Source organism: Anser cygnoides, chromosome Z (genome assembly GCF_040182565.1).
Source record: "Anser cygnoides isolate HZ-2024a breed goose chromosome Z, Taihu_goose_T2T_genome, whole genome shotgun sequence".
In the NCBI taxonomy this organism is placed as follows: Eukaryota; Metazoa; Chordata; class Aves; order Anseriformes; family Anatidae; genus Anser; species Anser cygnoides.
The window spans coordinates 69,298,280-69,323,011 of NC_089912.1; the positions used below are offsets into that span (position 1 = coordinate 69,298,280).

Here is a 24,732-nt window from a genome sequence, read left to right on the forward strand (position 1 = left end):
TCTGTGTACTTTAAAGAAAAAAGGAGTGTTAGGGGTAGGAAAATGAGCAGATGAATGGACCAAAAACTGTTTAAAAAAAAAGGGGGCAAAACAATGAAAATATACCAAAGGAAAAAAAGCTAGTTAAATTTTATTTTCCAAAAACTCCAACCTGAATGAATGTTAAATAAACATCCAGAAAACAGTCAGTGCTCACTGTATTAGCAGACACAAGTTATTTAACCAAACGTATTACAGTGAAATATTAACAGAATTATTTACATGCATATTTACAACATGTTCTTTACAGTAGCTACTTTTTGGGATTTTTATTTTTTTTATTTTGTTTTTTTGCAAGGTGTTCTACTTAGTCTAACCAGTAACAGACAACAGGAAACAGTACAACTGAGTTTGGCAACACCAACAACAATGGAATATCCTAGGGACACTAACATGATTATATTGGGTCAAAAAAGAGTAGTTGGCTTCAGAATGTTAACATATGTGAAATATATGAATGTGTTCAAACTACAAAATTACGACAAATTATACAAAATAATTAGGAGAATGGAAAAAGTTACAAGGGTTGTCAGAAGGTTAGACATGTTAGATACATTCAAAAATATATTGAGCACTGCACATACTTTTGAGGAACATGAGTTAAACTGTAACTATATTCATGTAATCTTGAAGAACACAGCAAGTTATTTAAAAGGATCAGTTTTGCATGTAAAAGTTGAAAATAAGCTTATCTGAACCAAATGTCTTGAAAGCATCTGACTTTCAAAATACTGCTTGCTTTTTCACAATATCAACATATCACATGTTTATTCCAGGAAAAAATGTCCAGACCTCACCCCTACGGGTCTGGGGAGAGGAAGAAGAAAAAAAAAACAAACCACAAAATAACCCACACAATACAAAACCTTAACAAATCAATTCTCATGATCTACAGAACAGGTAAGCCATAATTGGACCGTACTCTCCTTAGCAAAAAAAAAAAAAAAGATAGCTTGTATATGGCAAAAAGGATGAATAATTCCTAATGTATACTAGAACAAGCAAGCAAGCAATTAAAGTTAGATCATGTTATTCTTCCCCTTTCTTCCAAAAAGGGAAATATGGACAGATCCCCTTTAGTTAAATTTTAATTTCCATTATGACACCTTTTAAGTCAATTTTTATTGCAGCCAAAACATTGTTCATATACCTGTACATAAAATAAACTATGATATATACACAACATTTTAAGATACAGGACATAAGTTTACAGTTTTTGGCAGATTCTGTTTAACAAAATGGAAATTGTGTATCTTTAGTACTTGGAGAAACTCAACTTCCTTATTTTGGTACAAATGTTACAAGTTTTATATCCCCATGTATTCTAACCATGCCTAAACTGCTTTAATAAACTAATAATTATGTTTAATGTCTCACTGTTTTCTCTCATGTTCCGATTCTAGACAGAATTTTTCATATGCTTCTTCAATTTCTGGATCCATCTCATCATCAGTGTCATCAAAATACCTACAAAAAAACCCACAAAAATAAGATTAAGTACGTACTTTCAGCAACAGTAAATAGGTGAAATATTGATGTAGATGAGAAATATAAAGCAGACCTTTATAAATAGTAGTTAACGATTGACTAGAAGAGGGTGAAGAGGGAAAAACAAAATCATGGCTACAAAAAGAACCGAAGACCGCAAAGCACAGGCATGTACAAATCACAATAACGTTTGTCACCATTTTAGACAGTCTAATGCTCTCCAGCAGTTAAAAGCTTTTTAGATGACAGAAAAAGCAACAGTGCAATGCAAAACAACTTCTTTCCAAAACTTAATGATGTTTTCGCACTGATTTTTTTTTTTTTTGCAGAAAGCATAATTAGCATAATTTTTGGTTAGTCATCATCCTAGTTCAAATACAGAATCAACCGTCTTGGTCGCACATGAGTCAGAAAAAAATACATTATCCTATCTGTTGATACTCAGAAGAAGGCAACCTTAATTCATCCCCCTTTTGCATCTGCATTATAATACCTCTTATTATATGGCAACCAGTCTATTTAAAAAAAAGGTCTCTTATATTTAAGACCAGAGAAAAGGCTGGATCCTGTTAACAATAATCAGTACTGCACAGAGGGGAGACTACCAGAGTTTCAAAATAAAGCTGAGATGTGATGGGGATCACGTAACAGCTTTGCTCCTTCCCACAGCTACTGGGAAGTAACTTGCACATCACATTTTTCCCTGTAGGTCCAACTGGTGTCTTCACCACTATAAATGAGGACAATGGAGTTGTAGCTAGAACATGATAGGGTATGTAATTCTAAACACCCTTATAAAGAAAGAAAGAGTCAGCAGCTATTGACCCTCAATAAGTGTGCCTTTGTTTCAGGTGCCCAAATTGTCTTCTGTGCCTGTGTTCCAAACAAGGGAATTAGCATGATTTATCTGCACTGAGGCCATAATTGTTTCACACAAAACTGCAGTAAGTGCCAAAAAAAATGTATAATTAAGGAAATTATTCTTTTCTTGAGCATTGTGCATTAAATAAGTAGTTAAGATATTTATTTGTTCCTCCTTGCAGGAGTGTGGACTTGCAAAGGGACTTGACACAGAACCCTTTTCCCTGATGACAGCCACAAGAAATAGCTGACAGAGGATCAGGACACATTTGGCTAAGCTTTTCTTAAGCTTTCAACAAAGGTTCCACAGTCACTTTGCAGGAAGGCTGACTCTGTCTTCCACCGGCCACTCTTCAAATACTCTTTTTTTCTTTTTAAATGCTGTCTGTTTCCATTTTGCACTTAACTTGGTCTCCTAAGCACAACAGTTCAAATGGGTATTTTTTCCTCAATATGAGCCTGTTGATTCCTCATGACATCTCTAATTTACCCTCCACAGCTTCTGCAGCTACCCTCAGCTAGCTGCCATCTTAGTCTTCTAATTTACTAACAAAAACAGTGATCCAGGCCAGCACTGTTAGCACACACAACAACACTGAAAATACTTTTAGATATCAAATCCTATTGTGAAAGTCCTCCTTTTAACCAGATGAATAAAAAAACTCAGAGCAATTTACTTTAGACCACATTCCTCCTACTGGTTTAAATTTTAAATTCTTATAAACCTGTGTTAGAAAATCAGACCGTATTCCCATCTACTATTTCTCCATTTGCTATTAGGTTGCTTTTCTTGTTCTACAAAAATATTAAACAGCCATTTCATGGGGGAATGCTATTTATCCTAAGGAGAAAAATTTAGCAGATTCCCCTTTGAAAATTTTGTGGTCATCTCTAGGTAGGATATATAGTCATCAATCAGCTGAATACAGGTTGCCTCATTTTCTGATACTTGAAGCTCTGTTGCTGCTTTCTGCTTGCAATGTTCTTTTCTACATTAAAAAAAAGTTTGTACCTGTGTGGAAATGCTAAAATTTCATTACCAGTTGAATAAAAATTTGTTACAAACTTGTGTTATAACAATGTACACCTTAAACATTTAATTTCTACAGTAGGGCTAAACAATAATTATATTATTATGGTTTCATTTTTGTCAAGATTGCATTCTTAAGTTTGCAGAAAAAATAACTAGTATCTAAAAACTTATCACTCTGAAAGAAAACATACAAATAGTCAGCTCCTGGTAAATCTGTTCCATTTTCTTCATTATCTGGGCAGAAATCTTCTCTTTCAAGCAGCTCTTGGTATTTTTCTTGGTAATCTGGCATAGTAAAAATGAGACTGAGTAGTATATATAATAGGGATAGTCCTCTAAATTAACATTGATCTATACAGTCTGAAAGTAGCCTACGTAATGAAACCGTAACAGGCATAAAACATAATACAGAAAAACCTACTACTATAGTGTTTTTTCAGGACATCAACCAACCTTTAAGAATAAGAAAGATACCTATGATACCACAGAACTGCAAAGGTAGTCACAGATATCTTCATTTGAAACATCATGCCATGTTGTGCCCAGATGACAGAAACCCAAAAAAGAAACAAACCCTTCTGCTTGTTACTAAGGAACATGGTTTAGTGATGCTACTTGGTAGGCCAGGTTGAATGGTGGACATGATCTGGAAGTTTTTTTCCAGCCTAATTATGATTCTATGTTTCTAACAACGGACAAAAGACAACTTGAAGTTTTATGGGCTTGTGGATAGACCAAGTGCTGAGGACTATGGCACAAATTCTTCTACATGAATTGTATGAACTCAAATACATATCCTCCATTTCAAACATTTACATTCTTTAACCCTGAGTAAGGCATGTGTTGCACACTTGAAAGCCAGAAATTCATAAGTTATTTTGTCTTTTAAATTGCACGAGTTTCAGATATTTTACAAACAACTTTAGATATAGTTCAGAAGGGCATAAACTTTATAATTTTTTAAAGGAGACATATATTAAGCTTGTGATGTACCTGGATCAGCAGCAGTGAAAGGAATGCCATCAGAAGTGTAAAATGTTGGCTCATTCTAAGAATAAAAGTTATACAGTAAATTGTATGCATTCAGAGAAGCAGCTTTTTGTAGTTTTCAGCAATATGAAATATACTACAGATACATTTTCAGCAAAATATGTTTTCAGCAATATTGATGTCTACGGATCAAATTAAATTAACATTAAAGAACCAAAGTGTCAGTACTTTCTTACCATAAAATAGTTTGGGTCATTTTCAGGGGTAGCTTCTGTATGTGAAGAAGTTCCAAGAACTCTTCCCCAGTTACTTGATCGCAATTCTACTAGTTTCAAAAGCATACGTTTCACATCTCTGAAATAAAGAGAAGCAGTACAGAAGTTAGAATGTTTTTCTGCTAAGCAATAAAATGGCTTCTCTTATCCTACAAATTCTAGACAGTTACATCACAGAAAAAGCCCCAAAAGTGACAAAATACTTGGTCCAGTCTGCAGATAATTTTGAGTTAATTTTGAGTCTTTTTTCTGCAAGTCTAGATGCTCCATGTGTCAATTATGAAATACTCACACTTCACTTCCTCTGTGTTGATGTAGGGAGTCCATATGAAATAGAAACAGCTCTAGTTTTTATTAAGATACCAAGTCTGCAGCACAACTTGAGGAACAAATCCTTTTCTTATAAAAGGATAGTAGTGGGGAATACGGGAAGAGGGGGGTGATATTCAAACATCTAATTTATAGTCCTAACTTTAGCTCTCTGAATCACATTGAATTTCTGTAGTCAACAAGCAAACTAATCTCTCCAATACATTAAATATCACCTCCTATTTTTCCCTAAAATAAAGAGAAATTGTTTTCTTCTTCTACGGACGTCCATGGAGAAGAGTTCTCATTGAGAAAGGTGAAAAAAAAAAATCAGTTGTTTCCTCTACTTTTTGCAACCAGTAGTAAGACCCTACCAAAACGGCATGTTCTTCAGAAAAAAAAGAATTCTATTTCACCCCTACAATTACAGCAATTTAAATACCATATTTAAGAATGTTTAATTCTGATTTAAAAGTAAAAACTAGGAGATATCACAACTATTATATTTACACTTGCTCTGAGAGCCTAAAGCACTTACTGGTCATTAATCACCTCTGTTGAGACAAAAAACAAAACCAAAACAAAATAAACAAGAAACACCCTTAGTTGAAAAAATATTACTTATTAGATGCAAAGTGATACTTACATCACTTTTTGTGAATATAAGTTTTTTAGGCTGGTAAAAGTGTGTTTTGGACATGTTCAGTATTCTTTATTTTTTTAAAGTATTCTAAACGTGGAACAAATTTATATTCTCACCTGCTACAGTTTGCGTCCAACACAACATTTTCAATTCGCTGAATCACTTCATTCATGTCATCCTTTCCTTTTTCATTCCAGGCATCTTCTAAAACTGAGCCTGTTAACTAAAGACAAGGGATGAGCACTTTTTTTTTTTTAAAAAAAGCAAACCTCAGAAAAAATTAACAAGTTGTTACAGAAACTCTTATGTTGACAATTTGTAACATGCAAGATTGTCCAACTATCTGAAGGTTGAACCTGCCCAATCTTCTAAATCTTCTTACTAAATAGAATAAAATTGACCTTGTTAAATAATCTGTTTAAGACTAGGTACAGTAAGGTAGCTCTATGTCCAATGTTTATGTTACCTAGAAGTCCACAGCCAATTCCCTCCTTTCTGTCTTTAAACCAGAATTTGAAATAACTCTTCAATGATTTAGTTACACTGCGAACCAGTCATATTAGAGCAAAACACCTGTATTTTTTTTTTTTCATTTTTTCCCTCCAAACAGAGAAAACTCTCTTCTCCCAAGAGACCTGGGTCTGTTCAGCCTTGAGAAAAGAAGACGGGGAATCTTATCCATGTTTACAAATACCTGAAGTGTGGGAGACAGAGGGATTTGGCCAACCTCTTTTCAGTGGTTTGTGGGGACAGGACAAGGGGCAATGGCCACAAGATGGAGCACAGGAAGTTCCGCACCAACATGTGAAAGAACTTCTTCAAGGTGAGGGTGACAGAGCACTGGAACAGGCTGCCCAGGGAGGTTGTGGAGTCTCCTTCTCTGGATATATTCAAGGCCCGTCTGGACGCCTACCTGGGCAGCCTGCTCTAAGGAACCTGCTTTGGCAGGGGAGTTGGACCTGATTATCTCTTGATGATCCCTTCCAGCCCCTACAATTCTGTGATTAACATTGCAGTGACTTAATGTAGAAAATCATTACATCTCATCACCTCTCTGAAGTCAGACGTCAGAGGAGATGGAGATTGCATGTGACCATACTGTTACCTGGGTCACAACACAGAAATACGGCAGCATTTTGAATCCTGCTCAAAAGGATTAACAGCATTTGTCAGATCTTAATTGCTCTAAGTGCATGCTCTGCACTACATTTTGTATATTATGAAAAATGAGACCATATTTTTGCAGGTAATACCGCTAGTTTACCTGAGAACAACAAACACATTAGTAATCTTTCGAAACACCTCAATCAACATAGCTATCATCAAACATGGCAGAGAGTTTCATCTGGATGTATATAAGAGGAGGCAAGAATCATCTAACCAGACTAACCTGAATTTTAATACTTAAAATCCGTGAGGCCTGAAACTGCTGCTGAGAGCACTTTAGCAGCAGACAATCTAAAACTGCTGTGGATGAAAGACTTTTCTGTAAGAACTGGCACATCATTGCCCAACAACTGCACAGTAAGAGTAATGAGTTAAACCATGCAGAATTAGTTTGCTACTATTGTCAAAGTTAATAGCAATTTCTGATCTACTCAGTATAAGTATCACATAATCCAAAATGCTTGGAATGGCATCTCATCATACAAGGGAATAAAATGTAACAGAAAATCAAGTGTCTTAGCTCTTATTTCATATTCCCAGATTTCTATAAGGGTCCTGCCTTGATCCTAGATAACAGTACCAAGAAGGTTTAATATAAAAAAACCACCGCATTGCAAAGCAAACAGGTAAAAAAACTCCGGTATCCACCGCTATTCCAGGGAAGAGGTGAAGTGGTGGTTTAAAACCCTGAAGGTATTTAAGAGACATGCAAACGTGACACTTCGCGACGCGGTTTAGTGGTAGACTTTGTGTCTACCGCTTAGGGTTCCATTCATGGTTGGATATGATGGTCTTAAGGGCATTTTCCAACCTAAATGATTCTATATGAAGAAGAAAATATATCAGGAAAAATATATTACTTCAGTAGCGACACACAGAACATAAGTATCAGCTGCAGGAGTGAATGTGCTCAATGAACACAGCCTCATACTTGCTATGAAGCAACCAGCTTGAACATCCAAAATTTGTTTCAATGTTTTCAACAATCAAACTTGTGTTTCAAGGAAGATATAAAAGCTCTCTTCTCTATTCACCGTATTAAAAGAAGTCACAAGAACTGGAATTTAAGAGAAGAATCTGAAAAAACAGAGTGGGAGAACAGGGGAGGAACGAGGAAAAAGAAACAAACCAGCACCAAAAACACGGAAACAAAATTCTGGAAAAGGAGTTTATATTTTGACCTTCATTCCTAAAATAAACTGTGTTTTCCCAAGTATAAATATTACTAAGGCTTGTGAAAACAAGTTTCTCCCTGTATAGTTTTTTTTTTTTCTTTTCAGGAAAAGTAAAACTAACGACAAAAGAAACTTTTTTTTCCATCATGAAAGAGAAATACCTATTTATACTGTGGTAATGATGCAAATAATACAGTAGGAAGTGATTGATACAAAGAACCTTTTGCTGCAAAGGACTTTTGAAAGTGATACACCCTAACTTCTCAGCATCTTTCAAACCAGAAAATATACCCCAAAGCTCGCAATTCATTCAAGTTGGTTACTGTTTTCTCCTACAACAGAAGTTGAAAAAGGAGAGCTGAAAGGATTACTTGCTCCTTTGCTTCAGTTCCATTGCTACTGTATATGGCCATACACTTTACTTTTGCAGTAGTACTTCACATTTTGTTTGTTCAAGTTCGCAGTGAAAAAAGTGCGTTACTAATAATGTAGTGCATAAAATCCCACAAACATTTCTTCTGTTGCAGCTTTGTCTCCCCTACCACTACCAAAAGTAAGACAGTACATCCATCATCTCAAAAAGACATATAATGCTCTAAACATACATTTCCTTATCTAGTATGGCTTTTAAAAATATTATTTTCATATCCATTTTCTCTGCCCAACCTTCAAGCACTTTTTTTTCTATTTTAGATAACCAAAATTCTTATCGTTCTGACAAGAAAGACTTCCAGAAGACGTCACCTGCACTTTGTGTGTTACAGAAGCGCATTCCACTGACTTTATGCACTGCTCATTTCTGGTTTGAGGCACTCGGTTAAAGCATTCCCAGCGCATGGAAGAATATGATAACAGGGACATTCAAGAATGACAGCTGCTTAACTCTAATAATGTTCACGCTGACTAAGAAAGGAAACTACCCTCTCTCTTTTTACCTTACCAATTCTGAATTTCTAATTACCCACAATTAGAAACCTCTCTTTATCATGTTATTTAAGGACAGCTAATAACGACACACTATAGCATCAACCTATAAAAGGAACTGTGTGATGTGGCTACCTCTCTCAGCCTGGATCTCATATTTGTGACCACTGTGGTATGTGGCACAAAGAAATAGGTTTTCATGAGATTTTTCCCCTCCCTGTTTTTTTTTTTTTGTTACCCCCCCCCCCCCCCCCCCATTCACCAGCAGGAACCATTATGACATGAGTATATGTGATGCACTGTTTTTAGTTATCCCAGATGAAGAAAAAGCAAAGTAACTTATTATTTGTGTTTAAACTATACCATGATTGACATATGATTACATAAATAAGTAGTACCAGATCTTCCAACTCAACTACAGAACTTGATTATTTTTTTTCTTCTTTTAAAACAACTGCCTCACCTTCAGCAGTTTCACTGCACATATCAAATTATTGTCCACAGGATTGGAGAAAAGTGCATTTAGTAATTCTCGAAGGCCTTCTTGAAGAATTTCTGCTCGTGTTACCTGACCCTTTGTTCCTTTAATCTGCAAAATATCAAAAACCAAAAAATCATAGAATCAAAACAAACAACAAAAAAACAGTTAAAAGATTCAAGTTTCAGAAATTTAGTCACATTTTCTCTTTTAGATGCTCTATGATTTAGTTGGTGATTAACATAGTTGAACTCTTCAGATGGAAGACCATATCAAGTACTGCAACTATTTTAGAACACAGACTGAGTAACATTCTTAGAAATCTGACAAAATCGTAACAATGCACTTCTAGCATTGTGTTTCTTTGTCAATAAATTGCTGAGAATGGCTGCAAAATGCCTGGCAAATAACCTGAATTGTTTTTTTTTTTTCCCCTATTCGCCTAGAAGGGCGACCAAGCTGGTGAGGGGTCTGGAGTACAAGTCTTACGAGGAGCAGCTGAGGGAGCTGGGCTTGTTCAGCCTGGAGAAGAGGAGGCTCAGGGGCGACCTTATCGCTCTCTACAGTTACCTTAAAGGAGGCTGTAAAGAGGTGGGGGTTGGTCTGTTCTCCCACGTGCCTGGTGACAGGACAAGGGGGAATGGGCGAAAGTTGCGACAGGGGAGTTTTAGGTTGGATGTTAGGAAGTACTTCTTTACCGAAAGGGTTATTAAGCATTGGAATGGGCTGCCCAGGGAGGTGGTGGAGTCACCATCCCTGGAGGTCTTTAAAAGACGTTTAGATGTAGAGCTTAGTGATATGGTTTAGTGGAGTACTTAGTGTTAGGTCGGAGGTTGGACTCGATGATCTTGAGGTCTCTTCCAACCTAGAAATCTGTGATACTGTGATATTACATTACGCACTCTCTACAGCTGTAGAGTGACTTACTTCTGTAAGGCACATATATTTTAGAATTACAGAAAATGGATTAAAAATAGAGGATATACTTCACAAAACCAGACAAGCTCCTCTCCTTCCATGCCCTTTAGAAAGCTTCCTTTTTATTTCAGCAAGTGAAAAGTATATTTCAAGGCTCACTTATGTACAAACATGAAAGAGTTGGAGAATTATTTTCTCTCCTCGTGACATAAATTTTTTATAGTGTCCGAATAGATTACAACATTTAAATACTCCAGACAAAAAAAGTTATTTTTAAGGATACTACAAAATCTACTGAATTTATCGAACTCACAGGTATGAGTTTTTTTTTTTAATGTACAAAAAAAGTGTATGTATACATCATAGATACAAAAACCTGATCTAAATACAAGATTACATGCTTCATGCATAAGCCAAAGACTCAATTTTAAGAAGAAATCCCATTAAAGGTCTCAATTTTTAATTGCTTATCTTGAAGATTCCCACACCTTCCTCAAGCATCTTATAATACCTCTGATTAGTGGCTAAATATTGAATTACATGGTTTATTGATTTTGATCTGCTTCTGCAAGTTGTAACATTTCTTACATTGGTTAAGTGAAGTACCCTGATGGTTTTGCAAGCCAAAAGAAAATACTAAAAATATCATTCCAATTTTTCCAACAGAGAAAATATGTGACCAGACACAAATTTTGGAAAAGGTGGTTTATGGTTGGTTCTTTTAGTGAATTCTTATAATTTTTTAAAAATATCTTTTTACATTTCTCTTTTAACGATCTTGTCTATTTTTGCTTATTTGTTTCTTTAATGCACAACTATAATTAAAGTTTTCTCAAGTTCTTTGACTTACTCACCTCTACATTAAAAAAGCAACACCTCAAATGATACTCCATTTCAGTGTTTAGTTAAACACAACAAAAAATTAACAAAGAACCACTTGACACACAACTTTCTTCTTACCTCTAGGTTAAGATAAAGTTCAGCTAAGAACAGCACAAAGGCATGAAATTGTTTTCGAGTAGCCTCATCTCCTCTTGCAGCTTCATCTCTGTTTTCAAACTCTGTTCGACACCTGAAAAAGTGAAACAAAACTGTATAGTTATCATCTGTAGACATCCCAACACATATAACATGCTACTTATTTAGTAGAATGCTAAGAACGTATGAACTGTGTTAAAATTGTTAAATGCTGAATTCTGGGAAGTATGATTTGTGAAGGAAATGAGAGGGCTTTACAAAGGCTGTGGATTTTGCACTAGGTGAACAAATATGATTACATGATTTCAAGCACTGAGATATATGAGATTTAAAAATACACATACTATAACATGGGTGCAATAAGTTTAACAAAGGTAGCTAAATGTCAACAGAAATAAAGTCATAAATGATATTTTCCCATTTCAGGGTGCTTCCCACATTGCCATAGGTGCCTTTACACTTATGTGATAAATTCTTTATCCAGCAATTTTAAGCAACAGCTATGCATTATTTAGTTACAAACCAGCATTTAAAAAAAAGTGAACACATTTAATAACATAGTTTAAGATAACAGGCTAGTTATGTAGTATTTTTAGTCTTCAACAACGGTGTCAAAAATATGCAGGTTTGCAAATCAGTTCAAAAACAAAAGGAGAACAAGACAATCTCCCATGTATTCTCAATGTTTATGCAACAGATTAAGAAGTACCTAGGAAACTGAAAAATATAAGGAGTTGAAATACCAAATTTTAAGTAAAGATGTGGGCTTAGAAAGAGGAGTTTCCTGTATTCATATGGCTGGCCTTTTTATCTATACTCCAATTCCATCCATATTAGCAGCAAAACAATAAACTACCTTAATATTACAGCTTCAGGGTGCTAGAACATTATCTATCGGATTGGCTTTAAAACCAGGAATCAGGTAATCCAATATCAGCAGGGATTTCTTTCATGCTGTTGTTCATGTAAGAAATGTAGATAACATGAGAAGATAAAAAGTGATAACTTGTAGTGTCATTTGGAGTTAGAAAAGGCTCATCCTGCTTTGGAACAAGTTAAAAAATAAGTATTTTCAGCTTCTCTGTAGAGTACTGTTCCTGATTAACATAAATTCATTTAGATCATCTTTTAAACTTTGTTTTTTCCTAAACATACACGGACTAAGTGAAACTTTTAAATAAGTCTGAAGCTTATAAAGCCAGAAGTCCTTAAAGGTAAAAGGATCATTTGACTCCTAAATTAAAGTGTACTACTCCTTCAAATGTAATGCAGTAAGATTTAAAAGGAAATATATCTATTTAAAAAACACTGTATTTTTATCAACTATGAAGCCTTAATCATTAAATTGCAAGCCCTCAAAATTCTAAAAATTGTGGAAATTTACCCTCCTGCATTTTATGTATCTATTTCACATGTGTAAAGTCACTTAGCTGATCAACAAATGAACTTCCCACAGGATCTGCAGCCAGAAAAGTAATTAAAGAAAAAAAAAAACACAGAATAATGAAGTCTAGCATGAGTCAAAGGACAAGAATATATGTATGTTTAGGATACTTTTGAAGTTGACTAGCTTTGAAATTTACCCTGTAATTTGGTATCAGCCTAACATACTGAGTTCAGAAGAGACTACAGAACCTGAACTGAGCATTATTTTCATATTAAAAAAATAAATATATGTATGTATTCCATATGCAGTATGCACCTGAGGATTTAATAACCCTCAATATAAACTTCCATTTTAAATATATACTTCCTCTATGCTATGTAATTTAAGAGTTATACACAAAAGAGGAAGACAGGAAATCTCAGGAAGTAATAGGTTTAAAGTGACATGCAGATACTGACCTTTGAAGTAACAACTGTCGGAAGTTCCCACTTTGTGGACTAATCGTTAGATGGTGAGATAGGTAGTTACACAACCGTGCTCCCATGTAGGAAAAATTTGGGACAGATGTGGCCTTCCAAAATAAAAGTGAAAATAATAAATTATTTGTACAAGTAATTATTAGGTTATCAGGAAATATATTTGAAAGCATTTTAGGAAATGGTGTTTAACAACAGTTAACTAGATCACTGAAGAGTAGAAGATTAATAACTACTGTTTGTCATGTTAACTTTCATATCTCATGAACACTTTGCTATGTGCATTTCGGCACATAAAAGTTTATTATACTGTGATAATGTGGCTTTAAGAAAACAACTGCCATTACACCACGTCTCCTCAACTCTACTTCTCCATTGCAGCCTATACCAAAGAGTGTCTGAAAGTCACTTACAAGCTGTTTATACAGAAGTCAATAGAGGGCATTAAGATGCTTTTTCAAGGACACACTCTCTCTCAAAGAGCAGTAAGTGATTAAAACAAAACAAACAAAAAACCCACATTCATTCAGTTTGAGTGCTATCTATACTAGAATCTATGTTTGGCAGTAGCGGATGCCCAGAGAAAGAATACAAAAACATGACAAGGAAAAATAACTACATAAAAGGATTAGGAAGAACGGGGGAAGTAGATCATTACTCTATATAGACAGCTTGAGATACCTGACACCCAAAAATAGGGAAAACTGCACAGGTCTTTTTTTCTTTCATTTTAGCCTTTTTCCTTCACAAGTCTAGCATCTGTACATCTGCACAATTAGGTTAAATTAATATCACTGAGGCAGATGCTTAAAGACACACTGTGGCTATTGCAATTAAAGTTTTATGATAAGCTAGGACTAAGAAGCACAAACACTTGAGCAGAAGCTTAAGACAGAAAAATAATAAAGCAGACTTGACTGACATTCAAATGCTATCACCTCCTAAAAAACCTAAAACCTTATGTTTTGGATACTAGGACAGCTTTTTTTTTTTTTTTTTTAAATATTGAGCTGAGTTTCACTTTCCACATAAACTGTTGTATTTCAGATTGTTTACACTTAGTGCTTCTCAGTTAAGGAAGGTACAGCCAACCCCAACACTGGACCTGTTTTAAACAGGGAGAGAGAGGAAGAGGTAACATTAAAGATTTGCATTAAATGTTGAGTCAATTTATTTAATGTATACAAAAATTTTAAAGTGGGATAAATTCCTGTTTTTTCTTTGAGTAAAGTTATATTGAATGCTGTAGTCTTTTATCACTATCCTCCACGTATCCAAATAAAGGGAAAATGATGCTGCCAGACATAGTACAGGTTTGGCAGCTGTATGATAATAAGAAACTCAGGACTCTACAGTCCTGTACCGATAACCAACCAGTCATGCTGCTTCTACATACCCCAGATTATTTCCACATTAAAAAAAAAAAGAAAAGTTCAGCAACTACCTGCACTTAAAAGGTGAATAAAAGAGCTGTTCACATCCTTCAAGGAAGAGTTTGAAAGCAACCAACCCAGGAAAGTGAGAGACACCCAATGTAATAAATAGCAAGTGCAAGTGTGACTTTGTTCTGTGCAGCAAGCCCAAAAGACAGAAACAGCAGTTCATTTGCTTAGCAACACAGATTAAGCTGTTCTTTCCAGCAGCTCCCCCAATTAGTACAGAGTTCAGTTTAAGGTCTCTGTCCTCATTTCCCTGGCCATCAATGGGACTGGACCCAGTTACCATCAGACCAGCAATGAAGAAAAAAGCCTGTCAGTGAAGAAATATTTCCTGAAGGGAGATGTGTACAATAGGTATCTAGCTATGTTTTTTAAATGTCAAGGAGTAAAAGACATCTAAGCATTATGAAGAATATTTTTTGTAGGGAAAAACAAAACCATGGAACTCAGACATGGCTTAAGAGTCGTTTCTATCTGTACTACATAAATACAGCAATTCAAATATAACCCTTTTAATTAAGTGCTACAGTTTCAGTTCTACTATATGACCTGGGAGATTCAAATACACAGCAAAGGACACTGAGATAACTGGTGAAACTTGTTAATGAGGCAAGCTTCCCACAACTGAGCTATCATTTCAATCTGTCAAGCATAATCTTTTGCTGTATGTTTCAGTCTAAAGAGAAAGACAATTTAAACCATTAAAATGCTACATAGATGCAATTATATAACAACTAATAATACCACGTCTATTCTTGGACACTAGGTAACGAGAGTTATGGTATCCATGGTATAAGACAGAATACATAGGCTACCTGCTGATAGATGAGCTCAACAAGTTCTTGCAATGCTTCATCGGTAGTAACCCAGCCATTCAGTGTTTCAGCAAACTGTTCTATTTCAGTTTCAAAACAACCTGGTTGCTCAGTGAGGTGGTTTAGGAAGTCTTGTACATATTCTGCCAAAGTCAGATAGCCATCGTATCCATCTTCATAGGAAGAATCCTACAGCAGTGAAGAAGCATACCAACATTTAAGAACCTAAGATGAATTTGTTACGCTTACCAGCTCCAGAAGTAATCATACAGCCCTTAGATATGAATAACATCCTGATGTGAATATGAATAACTCCTGATGTTTTGCATGCATGCTTCATAGTGATCTTTAGTACACGGTTACAAACATTTTTAGAGAGCATAAACCTCAATGCATCAGAAAGCTGCTGCAGTCCTATCATTTTAAGAACTAAGTCACAAACTTTTACAGAGATTAGGGTCTCCCAGACAATTATTTATTTTTTTGAAATAAGGAGAATTAAACAGTTTGTCAAACTGAGTGTAAGATTAACTAACTAACTCACATGTAAGTATACCTGTTACGAATAGAACTACTCAACTGAGATTAAAAACCCTTCATGTGCACACACACTGGGCTGTAGATAAATGAATCGTAGAAGGAAAAAAATGGAAATAGGAAACAAAATGTTTTGCACTTACAGAAAGTGCTAAAGTGCTCCAAAATATGCAGGAGGGAAAGAAATTACAGAAATGTAACAAATACAGTATAGTGTTCCCACGCATAAAATTACGTCAGGAAAACTGATCTTCTGAAGTTAGCAAAGCCCATCTTTTAGCAATAGATGAAAGATTACATGACATGAAATAAAATTATTTTAGTGGTATTGCATTGATTCACAGTTATTGAGGTTAAAGTGCAGACAGTAAACACACCTGTTCCCTAAAGAAAAGGGGGGGCTAGCACAATAGCACTGTATCAGTGTTTATGCTCCCAGTGATGGAAGAAAAGACTGCTAATTTTGCCCATTCAAAAGTGAATGTATGTAACACTTTAAAGTTCAGTACTGTTCTAGGATGATTACAATGCAAGTACTTGAGAGGAATAGCATAGGAGGCAACATACTTTATGACATAACCAGAAATAACACATACAAATAATTCACTTTGTCACACTACCCAAGGGATTGTGAGCATCTCATATGACATTTCAGATGTCCAAGCAGGAGCCTGATTCAAGACATGAGGGTAACAGTCAGGACATCAGAGTTCTCAACTGCTTGCTATTTAACAATAAAAGAATTTAAAATATATATACACTATAATGAAACTTTGAGGTAAAGCGGTAAGACTTCCTTTCTTTAGTGGACTTACATATATTATGTTTATCATTCTATTTTCTTTCTCCCCACCCCCCTTAGTGAGCAGATGTCCTTTACTTTCTGGCTTCAAAATGCCACAGTAGAGGAGAGACTGAGAAGCAACGTGGACCTGCAAAAAATCAAAGCCCTGTATATGAACTGTGGAGAAATACAGACACACATTGCTAAAAATCAAGTACTGACATTAATTTCAGGACCTGTGAGGAATGTGTGGGGAAAAGTGCATAATTTCCAAAATTATTCAGACCCAGAGACCCCATGTCATAAGGGCATACAACAAACTAATGAGGCACACGTGAAAATAACAGAAGAGAAACTAGGAAGACATTCTTGTGATGTTTTATTCGGTGGAATACTTGACCAATGGATAACACTGAAGACAATGTTACTTAAAGTTGCACACCAGAAACAGTATAAAAGTATGTTTTTAAGGAAAGGGTGGCTAGTTGTTACTATACATAAGGATAAAGCCTTGAACAACTTGACACAAGTTTGCTTTGCTTTAATCTTGCAATTGGTCTAGATGAACTTGGGAGAGCCTTTCCAACCTTGAGTATTTTATGACTCCAGCAATTTGGTGCCTAAAGAGCCAGGGAGCAAAAGCTAATAGGCCTCTATAACTTGCTAGTATTCTGTTCCTCTAAAAGAAATCAAACAGCCCAGAAAAAAGTACAGTACAAAGTAAAACTATTTTGTTCCACATGAACATGACATTATTGTTTAACTACTGCAGCTTAGTCACCTACAGCCAAACTACCTACTCTGCAAACGAGCTGTTTTGAAATTCTGCAGCCAGGTTGCAGGGAGAGTAATTGCTGTAGCTGGAAAAAGCATCTGCTCGTTCTGAGATTCACCAGGTTGTTAATACACTCTCATTCAGCAGAGAAAGTATCTTCTCATCCTCACTGTAAAGAATTTAGTCTCGGAAAAGAATGTCCTTGTTTTGGAAAGGGTAAATTGGTGTCCCTGTATTCATGTTCCTCCTCGCATTCTGAATTTAAGAGGCTAAACTCAACACCACATTCATCTACTTATATTAAATACACAATTCCAAAGGCAGCCCAAGTTTCAGTAACTATGCTGGGAACAGAATAAACTGAAGGAAAAATGAGTAATTAAAATGTTAATGTATGTTGTTGCTAAATTAGTAATGTTCCATACTTTAAAAACTATATTTAGTTCGGTAACTTCTAGACATAAGTCACTTACATTTCTCGTTGGCAGATTTTAAGATTTAACAGAGAATACAGCACCATGCACTGTACCAACCAATGGAAAACGAAGCAAATTCCTCCTGGTTATTTTTAAACAGTAGTTAGCGAACAAAAGGCTATAAGTTTACACATTCATTACAAATTTATGATTCAAAGCCACGAAAGTCAACTAGAAATTTTCCATTAATTTCAATGATTTCTCAGTCAGGCCAACACTGCCTAATCCCTCTCTTTTACATTTGATAGCTATAGGACTAGACCCTGGATTAGGCACAACAAAAAAGGAAGAGATGCTAACTTGAAAGTTGTTGGTTTGTCTCTTTTCTACTAAGAGTCGGTTCATGAATTTAAAGCCATAACAATGGACAGGCTAAATAGGTAGTACCCTCTGATTTACATAAAAGTAAAAATCGGAAACTCTATAGAAAAGATGCATGAGCTGCTCTCAGGCTCTTTTAGCGAACGTGCCAAATAACACTTTCCTATACCTGAGAAGTACTCACAACATCTCCACTTAGGAACTTAAGTTACCAATAATTTATCATTGATTTGATTTCTCTTCAGACTTCTTAGGAACAAGCTTTTCCTCCTTCAGATTGTATACACTCATCAAGTTTACAATAACATTACTGAAAAACTTAAGTACAAAGAATGCTGTATGTACAAGGCTGCATATTTTAGTTCATATATGAGGTTAAGTGACACTCTTATGCTTGGCTAAATGAATAAAACAGCCACTGAGGCTTCTCAGCCTCTAACTGGAAATTATTTGAAGTACAAAAATAAGGGTTAAAAAAAAAAAAAAGCTTCCAACCTAGAGAACACAAATTTTACTACTGGAACTATGACATGAGGACATTACGCCCTTCTGATGGAAGGATGTATTGTTTTCATATACCCTGTCCAAAGAACAAGTCTGACATTTCCTACCGGCAATCCAAACCTGAATCTAGTCACCAATTCTACCGCAGACATCCACATCTTCCTATGCTACTGACAGCTGTATACAAACAGAGAATTCCACAGGAATTCTACATTCTATGGGAAATTCATCAGAATTCTTCAGAATTTCCTGAAATTTCTAATAGGCCTTGGAGCATCTTGACTAGTAATTGACAGTTTTGAGTATGACCTAACTGGAGATGAACTGAATATTATACGGACACATATAGTAATTACAATAATGCACTATCATACGAGGAATTAACAAGTTATTTTTAAAATAATAAATGTTTGATAAATAGCAAAAGCACTGTGTATTTTGTAAGAAAAACGGGAGCTTTTGCATCTAAAAACTCCAGGGAATGTTACAAATGAAAGCTAAGAAATACAAAGTTGAAGAAACAGAAGTTTCCTGTAACTTGTTTTGATTCCAATTTAAAACTCGTGGTCAAAAATATCACTATTCCATGCCTAGTGTGCATCGATTAAATTAAGGTCCCTGCAACATACCAAATACATCCAAATGAAAGCCTAGGTTTTGCTGGCACTTTAGAGTTATTTTTATTAATAGTTGAGTCACACATATTCATAATATATTCTTACAACATAGCAACGAGTAGCTCCCACATGCTTGTGTGTTTTTGCAAAGCACCTGAAAAGCAACATTCATTGCTGGCCTCTGGAGTTTGTAATTACATGTATGCAAATGTATCCCATTCTAAATGGCATTTTTTAATCTTGAAACTGAAACCCAGTATTTACAGAGAACATGTAATGTACTGGGGCAAAGTAATAATTATTCATTCAACATGAAGCATGTTCATGTTGGCTTTTTTTTTTTTTTTACAGTTCTATATTGGCATGGGCTTGCATTATCCAGGACAGTAATTTTATTCAGCAAGCCGGCAAAGCTGTTAACATCAGATAACACGATTTTACTGGCAAGGAGGGGAAAAAAAAAAATTAAATCAAACACTACGCTTAAGATTCAAATCAATTATTTTTGCATTAGTTATTCAAAATCTAGTTGTTTCAGTGCAATTGTTTATTATCATTTGATTCTATTTGTAGAAGTGGAAGTATATTTGTAAAAGCTTAAATTGAAGCTTCTCTTCCCACACATACTTCAAAATCCTGAGAAATCAGCACAAAAAGGCAGCTAAGCCTTTACTTAAAATACATTGTAGATGTAAACGCAGCAGAGTCAGTCTCCAAAAAGATTGCTTATTCGGATGTTGCTGAAGTCAATGCTTGGAGTAACCAACAAAGAATGTGGTTATCTGTAGCGAGCTTTAGCAAAACATCCCACACTAAATGCTCTCACCATAATATTCACCCCACTATCATTTAATATTCTAGCGTTATCTCTAGATGTTATTGTCTGAATTTTTTGAATTTCTTAGGGAGCATTTAAGAATTTAAGATAACAAAATCTTGAGAAAACATTGTTAAATCGAGAATAAGTAAATTAGAATATACTAAGAAGAAAAGATAAACACTTACTGCAAAGTTCTGACTGAAGTTCTGGTTGTATCCTGATGGATAGAACTCAGGTGCTTTAACCGACAGCTTTGATACTACCACAGGAGCCACAGCCACCTGAGGTTTAGCCATTTCTGGTCCGGAATCAGGAACTGAAGCTTTATCTTGTGATCCAGATGGAATTATTGTCTGTTGCAGGTGCTCTGAAAAGCGTTTATTAACAGCCTTTCTTAGACATTGTTTAATTGGTATGCATTCTCACAGAGTACATAAGGAATACGTATTTTTTCAACATTAATCACAGTATATAATTTCAAACATACCTTGTATTATTTAGACGCCATTTTAGTTGATTTTCTTAAACATGAATAGTTTTCACTTTTGGAAACTCTAGACTCCTTTCCTTTCCACATTATAGAAAGTGAACAAATGTTCGTGTGGAAGTGATGGAAGAGAGAAAGAGATGAGAAAGAGGAAGAGAGGAGGAGAGGAGAGAAAGAGGAGAAAGAGAGACCGCCCCCAACACATTTTCTAAGTGAGCTAACCCGAGTAGTAAATCAATTGTTTCCTTGCTTGTTTTTCATGAAGGTTTTTCATAATTTTAAATGCAAAAGCAATATTTTAAAGGTCAATAAATAGTAGACACCACTAATTTTAATATACTCCCCAAAGACACCTAGCTATTGTCCATCTAGTACATAATTTACCGAAAAAAAAATCAACGAAACCGTGTTTTTAAACCACTTTTTGCGCATTTTCTAAAGATAGATTATAGTCTTTATAGATTAGCTCGTAAATTTATTGAAAAGGGACCCCGACACGCACCCGAAAAAAAAACAAGCCAGCCGACAAACACGGCTCTGCGCTACCGCAGGCTTGTGTTTACGCGCTGGCAACCCTCTAGGCCGGATCCAGGGGATCTCCAGCACGGGGAGGGCTGGGCCCAGCCGTGGCCGGATTACCACACGGACAAAACGCTCCGGGAGGGAGGGGAGCGCCGACGGGGCCGCAGACACACACACGACCACCGCCCGCGGAGCCGAGGGGGGCCGCGGCCGGAGGGGGGGGGGTGGAGGGAGGGAGGGGGGGAGCCCTACCTGCGTTACCTGCGCCTCCGCTGCCCGGCGGCGCCGTCTTGGGAGGCCGCAGGCCCTCCTGCTGCGGGGGGCCGCCCGTTTTGTTCTGCGGCGCCTCGGCCGCCTCCGAGCCGGGGGAGCCGTCGCTCCCGGGGCAGGCCGCGCCGCCGCCGTCCGCCGCGCCTCCGCGGCCCCGACCAGCGCCCGGAGTGCGGTCGAACTGATCCGCCATGCTGCGGCCGGGGCGGCTCCGAGCGGTCGCGGGAGGGAGGCCGGGACGCAGCGAGGCCGGGAGGCAGGCAGGGAACGAGGGAGGGAGGAGGCGGCCGGGTCCCGCCTGGCCGCGGCCCCAGCCTCCACTTTCAGTTTGAGCCCCGCACGCAGCGCCCCCTGACGGCCGCCTCGCCCGCCCGTCGCCATGGCAACGCCGGCGCTGCCGCGGCCTAGCCCCGCCTCGGCCCGGCCCGGCCCGGCCCCGCAGCGGGCCGCCCTCCCCCGCCGGCGGCGTCGTGCCAAGGGCGGCCTTCCCCCCGCGCCGCTCCGCCGCCTCAGGTGCGGTGCGGTGCGGTGCCTGCCCCGCGCCGGCGGCTGTTCTCCGCCCAGAAAGGGGCCCAAGCTGCGGGCGAAACTGCGGTGTAAATGTAATCCCACGGTTAAGCCTCCCTTGAGACAATGTTACTGCAGTTAGGCGTACTTAAAAAAAACACCAACCCTACTGGTTGGTCAGTGATAACATATTTTCAAGTGATAATGTATTTTCACGTACAATCTATACACGAAATTTCTTATTAAATGCTCACATATAACTTCTAGAGCCCTCCACACTAACATAAATCTACAACAGGAGACTGTCCATTTTGCTGATCTCTCATCAGCCTCAAACGATTCAACTCACACCTCCATTTGCAACTTAATTCACCATTTTTGTTCTGCCCTGGCAGAGTCCTGCTCTCCTTGCTTTGCGAAATCCAGAGCCCAACCTGCTTTCACACTCGGGAAGGGTGCACCTCAGCTGACCGCGCCGGTGATATTTGTGGTTTGTCTCCCAGAACAGCCTGGCCTGTGCCGACCTTTCCACCTGTTATTTCCAAAGCCCAAGCCAAACGCTTCTGTGTTGTTGGCTCAAACTCCGTTGATGACTCATGAGAGGATGAAAAATAGGCAAGTGTGTATGAAACGCTGCACAAAATCAGAATAGTGCTGTCCTGTATTTTTTTTTAATATGACTATTGTAACACTTTATAAATGCTGTTCCTGCTTATTATTACATTTTACTATTTTAAAATTACTAGTGGAGGATATAGAATACAAAATATAGTGTAGATTTTTTATATTCCTGAGGCATGTAATGGGCTGACTCTTAGTAAGACAAAGTTGGCCAGATTATAAAGGTGACACAGTTAGAATTAATTGGACTCATGGGAAAACTGTTCCTATGCAGCTACTGCTGAAAGTGAAGATTGGTAAACTCTAAACTGCACGACTGAAATGCGAGCAAGTATAGGAGACTAAAGAGTTTTCTGAAAAGACTTCACTTGTGTAAGCAATTATTAAAACTAGATTTGAGCAGTATTATCAAGCCTTTGAAGATCACAAAGAAGCTACTAAAATAACAAAATTAAAAAATTAATATATTTTTATATTATTCCAGTCCTGGTTTTAAAGTCTATATTGTGACCTCTGGTTGCATTTGTAAACTTTATCTTACCATGAGGAGAATTAAAAGCTTAAATCAACATGAAAAAGGAAGTAGAGATTCTCAATCATTGGTTAAGTATGCAGAGGCTCTAAGAAAATCATCAGGATATTCTGCGACCACTTTTTGAGACATTGATCTTTCAAAAAATCATATCTCTTTTTCAATGTATATACCTATGATGAATTAAATGCCTCAGGTTATCATTATTATGCCAGACAACATTTCATTTTTGGTCATAAATGTGAGTTCTTTCCAATTAGCAGACCTTCTATATTATTTTAATATAGTGACTGTTTGCAACTACTTATGGTGTGGAGTGGAATGTGATCCCAGATCCATCTTTTTACTACAGATGCACAACTGAAGTTTGCACGAGAATAGTTGTTTTTTACTGGGAGACCAATTTCTCCTTCCCAATGTAGACACCAAAAAAAAAAAAAGAAAAGTATTTTCAGGTGATTAAATCAAAAAAATCACAATCCCCAAATATTACCTGCAATACTCAATCCTGTTAGACAATGCCTGAAGTTCTCCTTACAATGTTCTGGCCTGAGGAACTGAAGTCCTGTTGGTTACTTCAACCCTTGAGAACAACAAGCTGAAAACCTGACATACCCAGGCTAGCAAGATATATCCTACCGGATTAAAACTTTCAACAAGTGCAGTTATGGCCGCTTATAAATATGCGCTAGAGGAGTTACCTGCTTTGTCCTAAGCACGTTACCTAACAGCCAGAAACCTAATTCAGAAGCAATCCTGCACAGACCTGCAGTGCTTGGTGCTGGGAAACCACAAAATGCAACTTCATCACTATTCAGAATGCAAGCATTTTTTTTTAAAGGTGACAACATGTTTCTACCTGGGGAGAAGGGAGGAGGGACTGCTGCTGTGTTTTAAAACTGAATATGCTTTAATAATTAAAAATATAGTGTTACCTTTATATTTACATAAACATATCCATATATTTAATTTATATTGTTACATTTATAATGTATATTAATATATTTAATTTATATTTAATATATTTATATTAATGAGGTATGTTGCTGCACCAGTTTTCGGAGCCCCAAACACAGAGGACACAGCAGCACATGGGCTGAACTCCGAGCTGAATCCTTCTCACAAATGCATTTAAAAATGGTTGTCTCCTGAACAACCAGCGCTCGGTATCCTCTTATCCACTCTCGGAGCCTCAAGCTTTCATTGCCTAACTTCACTTCCAGCCGTAATTCACCGCCTGACACCACGGGACGGCCTGGGGGAGCGCTCTGCACGGAGCCGCACAGCTGTAAATTAACTCGAGCCTAATTCCACACCTTGCAGTTACAAATTGCACCAACAACCTCCGCACCGGCAGCCGAGCGTGAGGCTCCCGGCCGCCCTCCCGGTACTTTTCACCGATTCACCGCACCCAGAGGCCTCCCCTTCCCTGGTTTCCCCTTCCCCAACCCGACCGCGCACCGTTCCCCTCACGGCAGGCCTCCCCTTCCGCCATGGCGGCGGCGGCCGGGACTCCCCCCCCCCCCCCCCCCCGCGTCCCCCTCCCGCCCCCTCCCCGCTCCGC

At 37.4% G+C, this 24,732-nt stretch overlaps 1 protein-coding gene and 1 long non-coding RNA gene across 5 annotated transcripts; one reads left to right on the forward strand and one right to left on the reverse strand.

Annotated features, from left to right (window-relative positions):
• Nucleotides 1-102: 102 nt before the first annotated feature.
• On the reverse strand, nt 103-21,851 carry PAIP1 (poly(A) binding protein interacting protein 1). 4 transcript variants are annotated; one of them, XM_066988820.1, is made up of 12 exons: nt 21,500-21,851; nt 20,415-20,596; nt 16,748-16,864; nt 15,396-15,584; nt 13,124-13,236; nt 11,261-11,372; nt 9,368-9,493; nt 5,755-5,861; nt 4,648-4,765; nt 4,415-4,469; nt 3,613-3,706; nt 103-1,506 (listed from the first exon to the last, which is right to left on the reverse strand). In XM_066988820.1, the coding sequence occupies exons 1-12, from the start codon at nt 21,699-21,701 to the stop codon at nt 1,413-1,415; spliced, it is 1,509 nt and encodes a 502-aa protein (XP_066844921.1). In that variant the 5' UTR covers nt 21,702-21,851; the 3' UTR covers nt 103-1,412. The 4 variants fall into 4 exon arrangements, with proteins under 4 accessions (XP_066844921.1, XP_066844920.1, XP_066844923.1 ...); XM_066988819.1 differs by having other exon boundaries at nt 21,491-21,851; XM_066988822.1 differs by lacking the exon at nt 16,748-16,864 and having other exon boundaries at nt 21,500-21,847.
• LOC136789114 (uncharacterized) lies at nt 1,450-2,776 on the forward strand. The gene is made up of 3 exons (XR_010827934.1): nt 1,450-1,536; nt 2,237-2,299; nt 2,379-2,776. It is a non-coding gene; the product is annotated as an uncharacterized lncRNA (long non-coding RNA).
• Nucleotides 21,852-24,732: the final 2,881 nt, after the last annotated feature.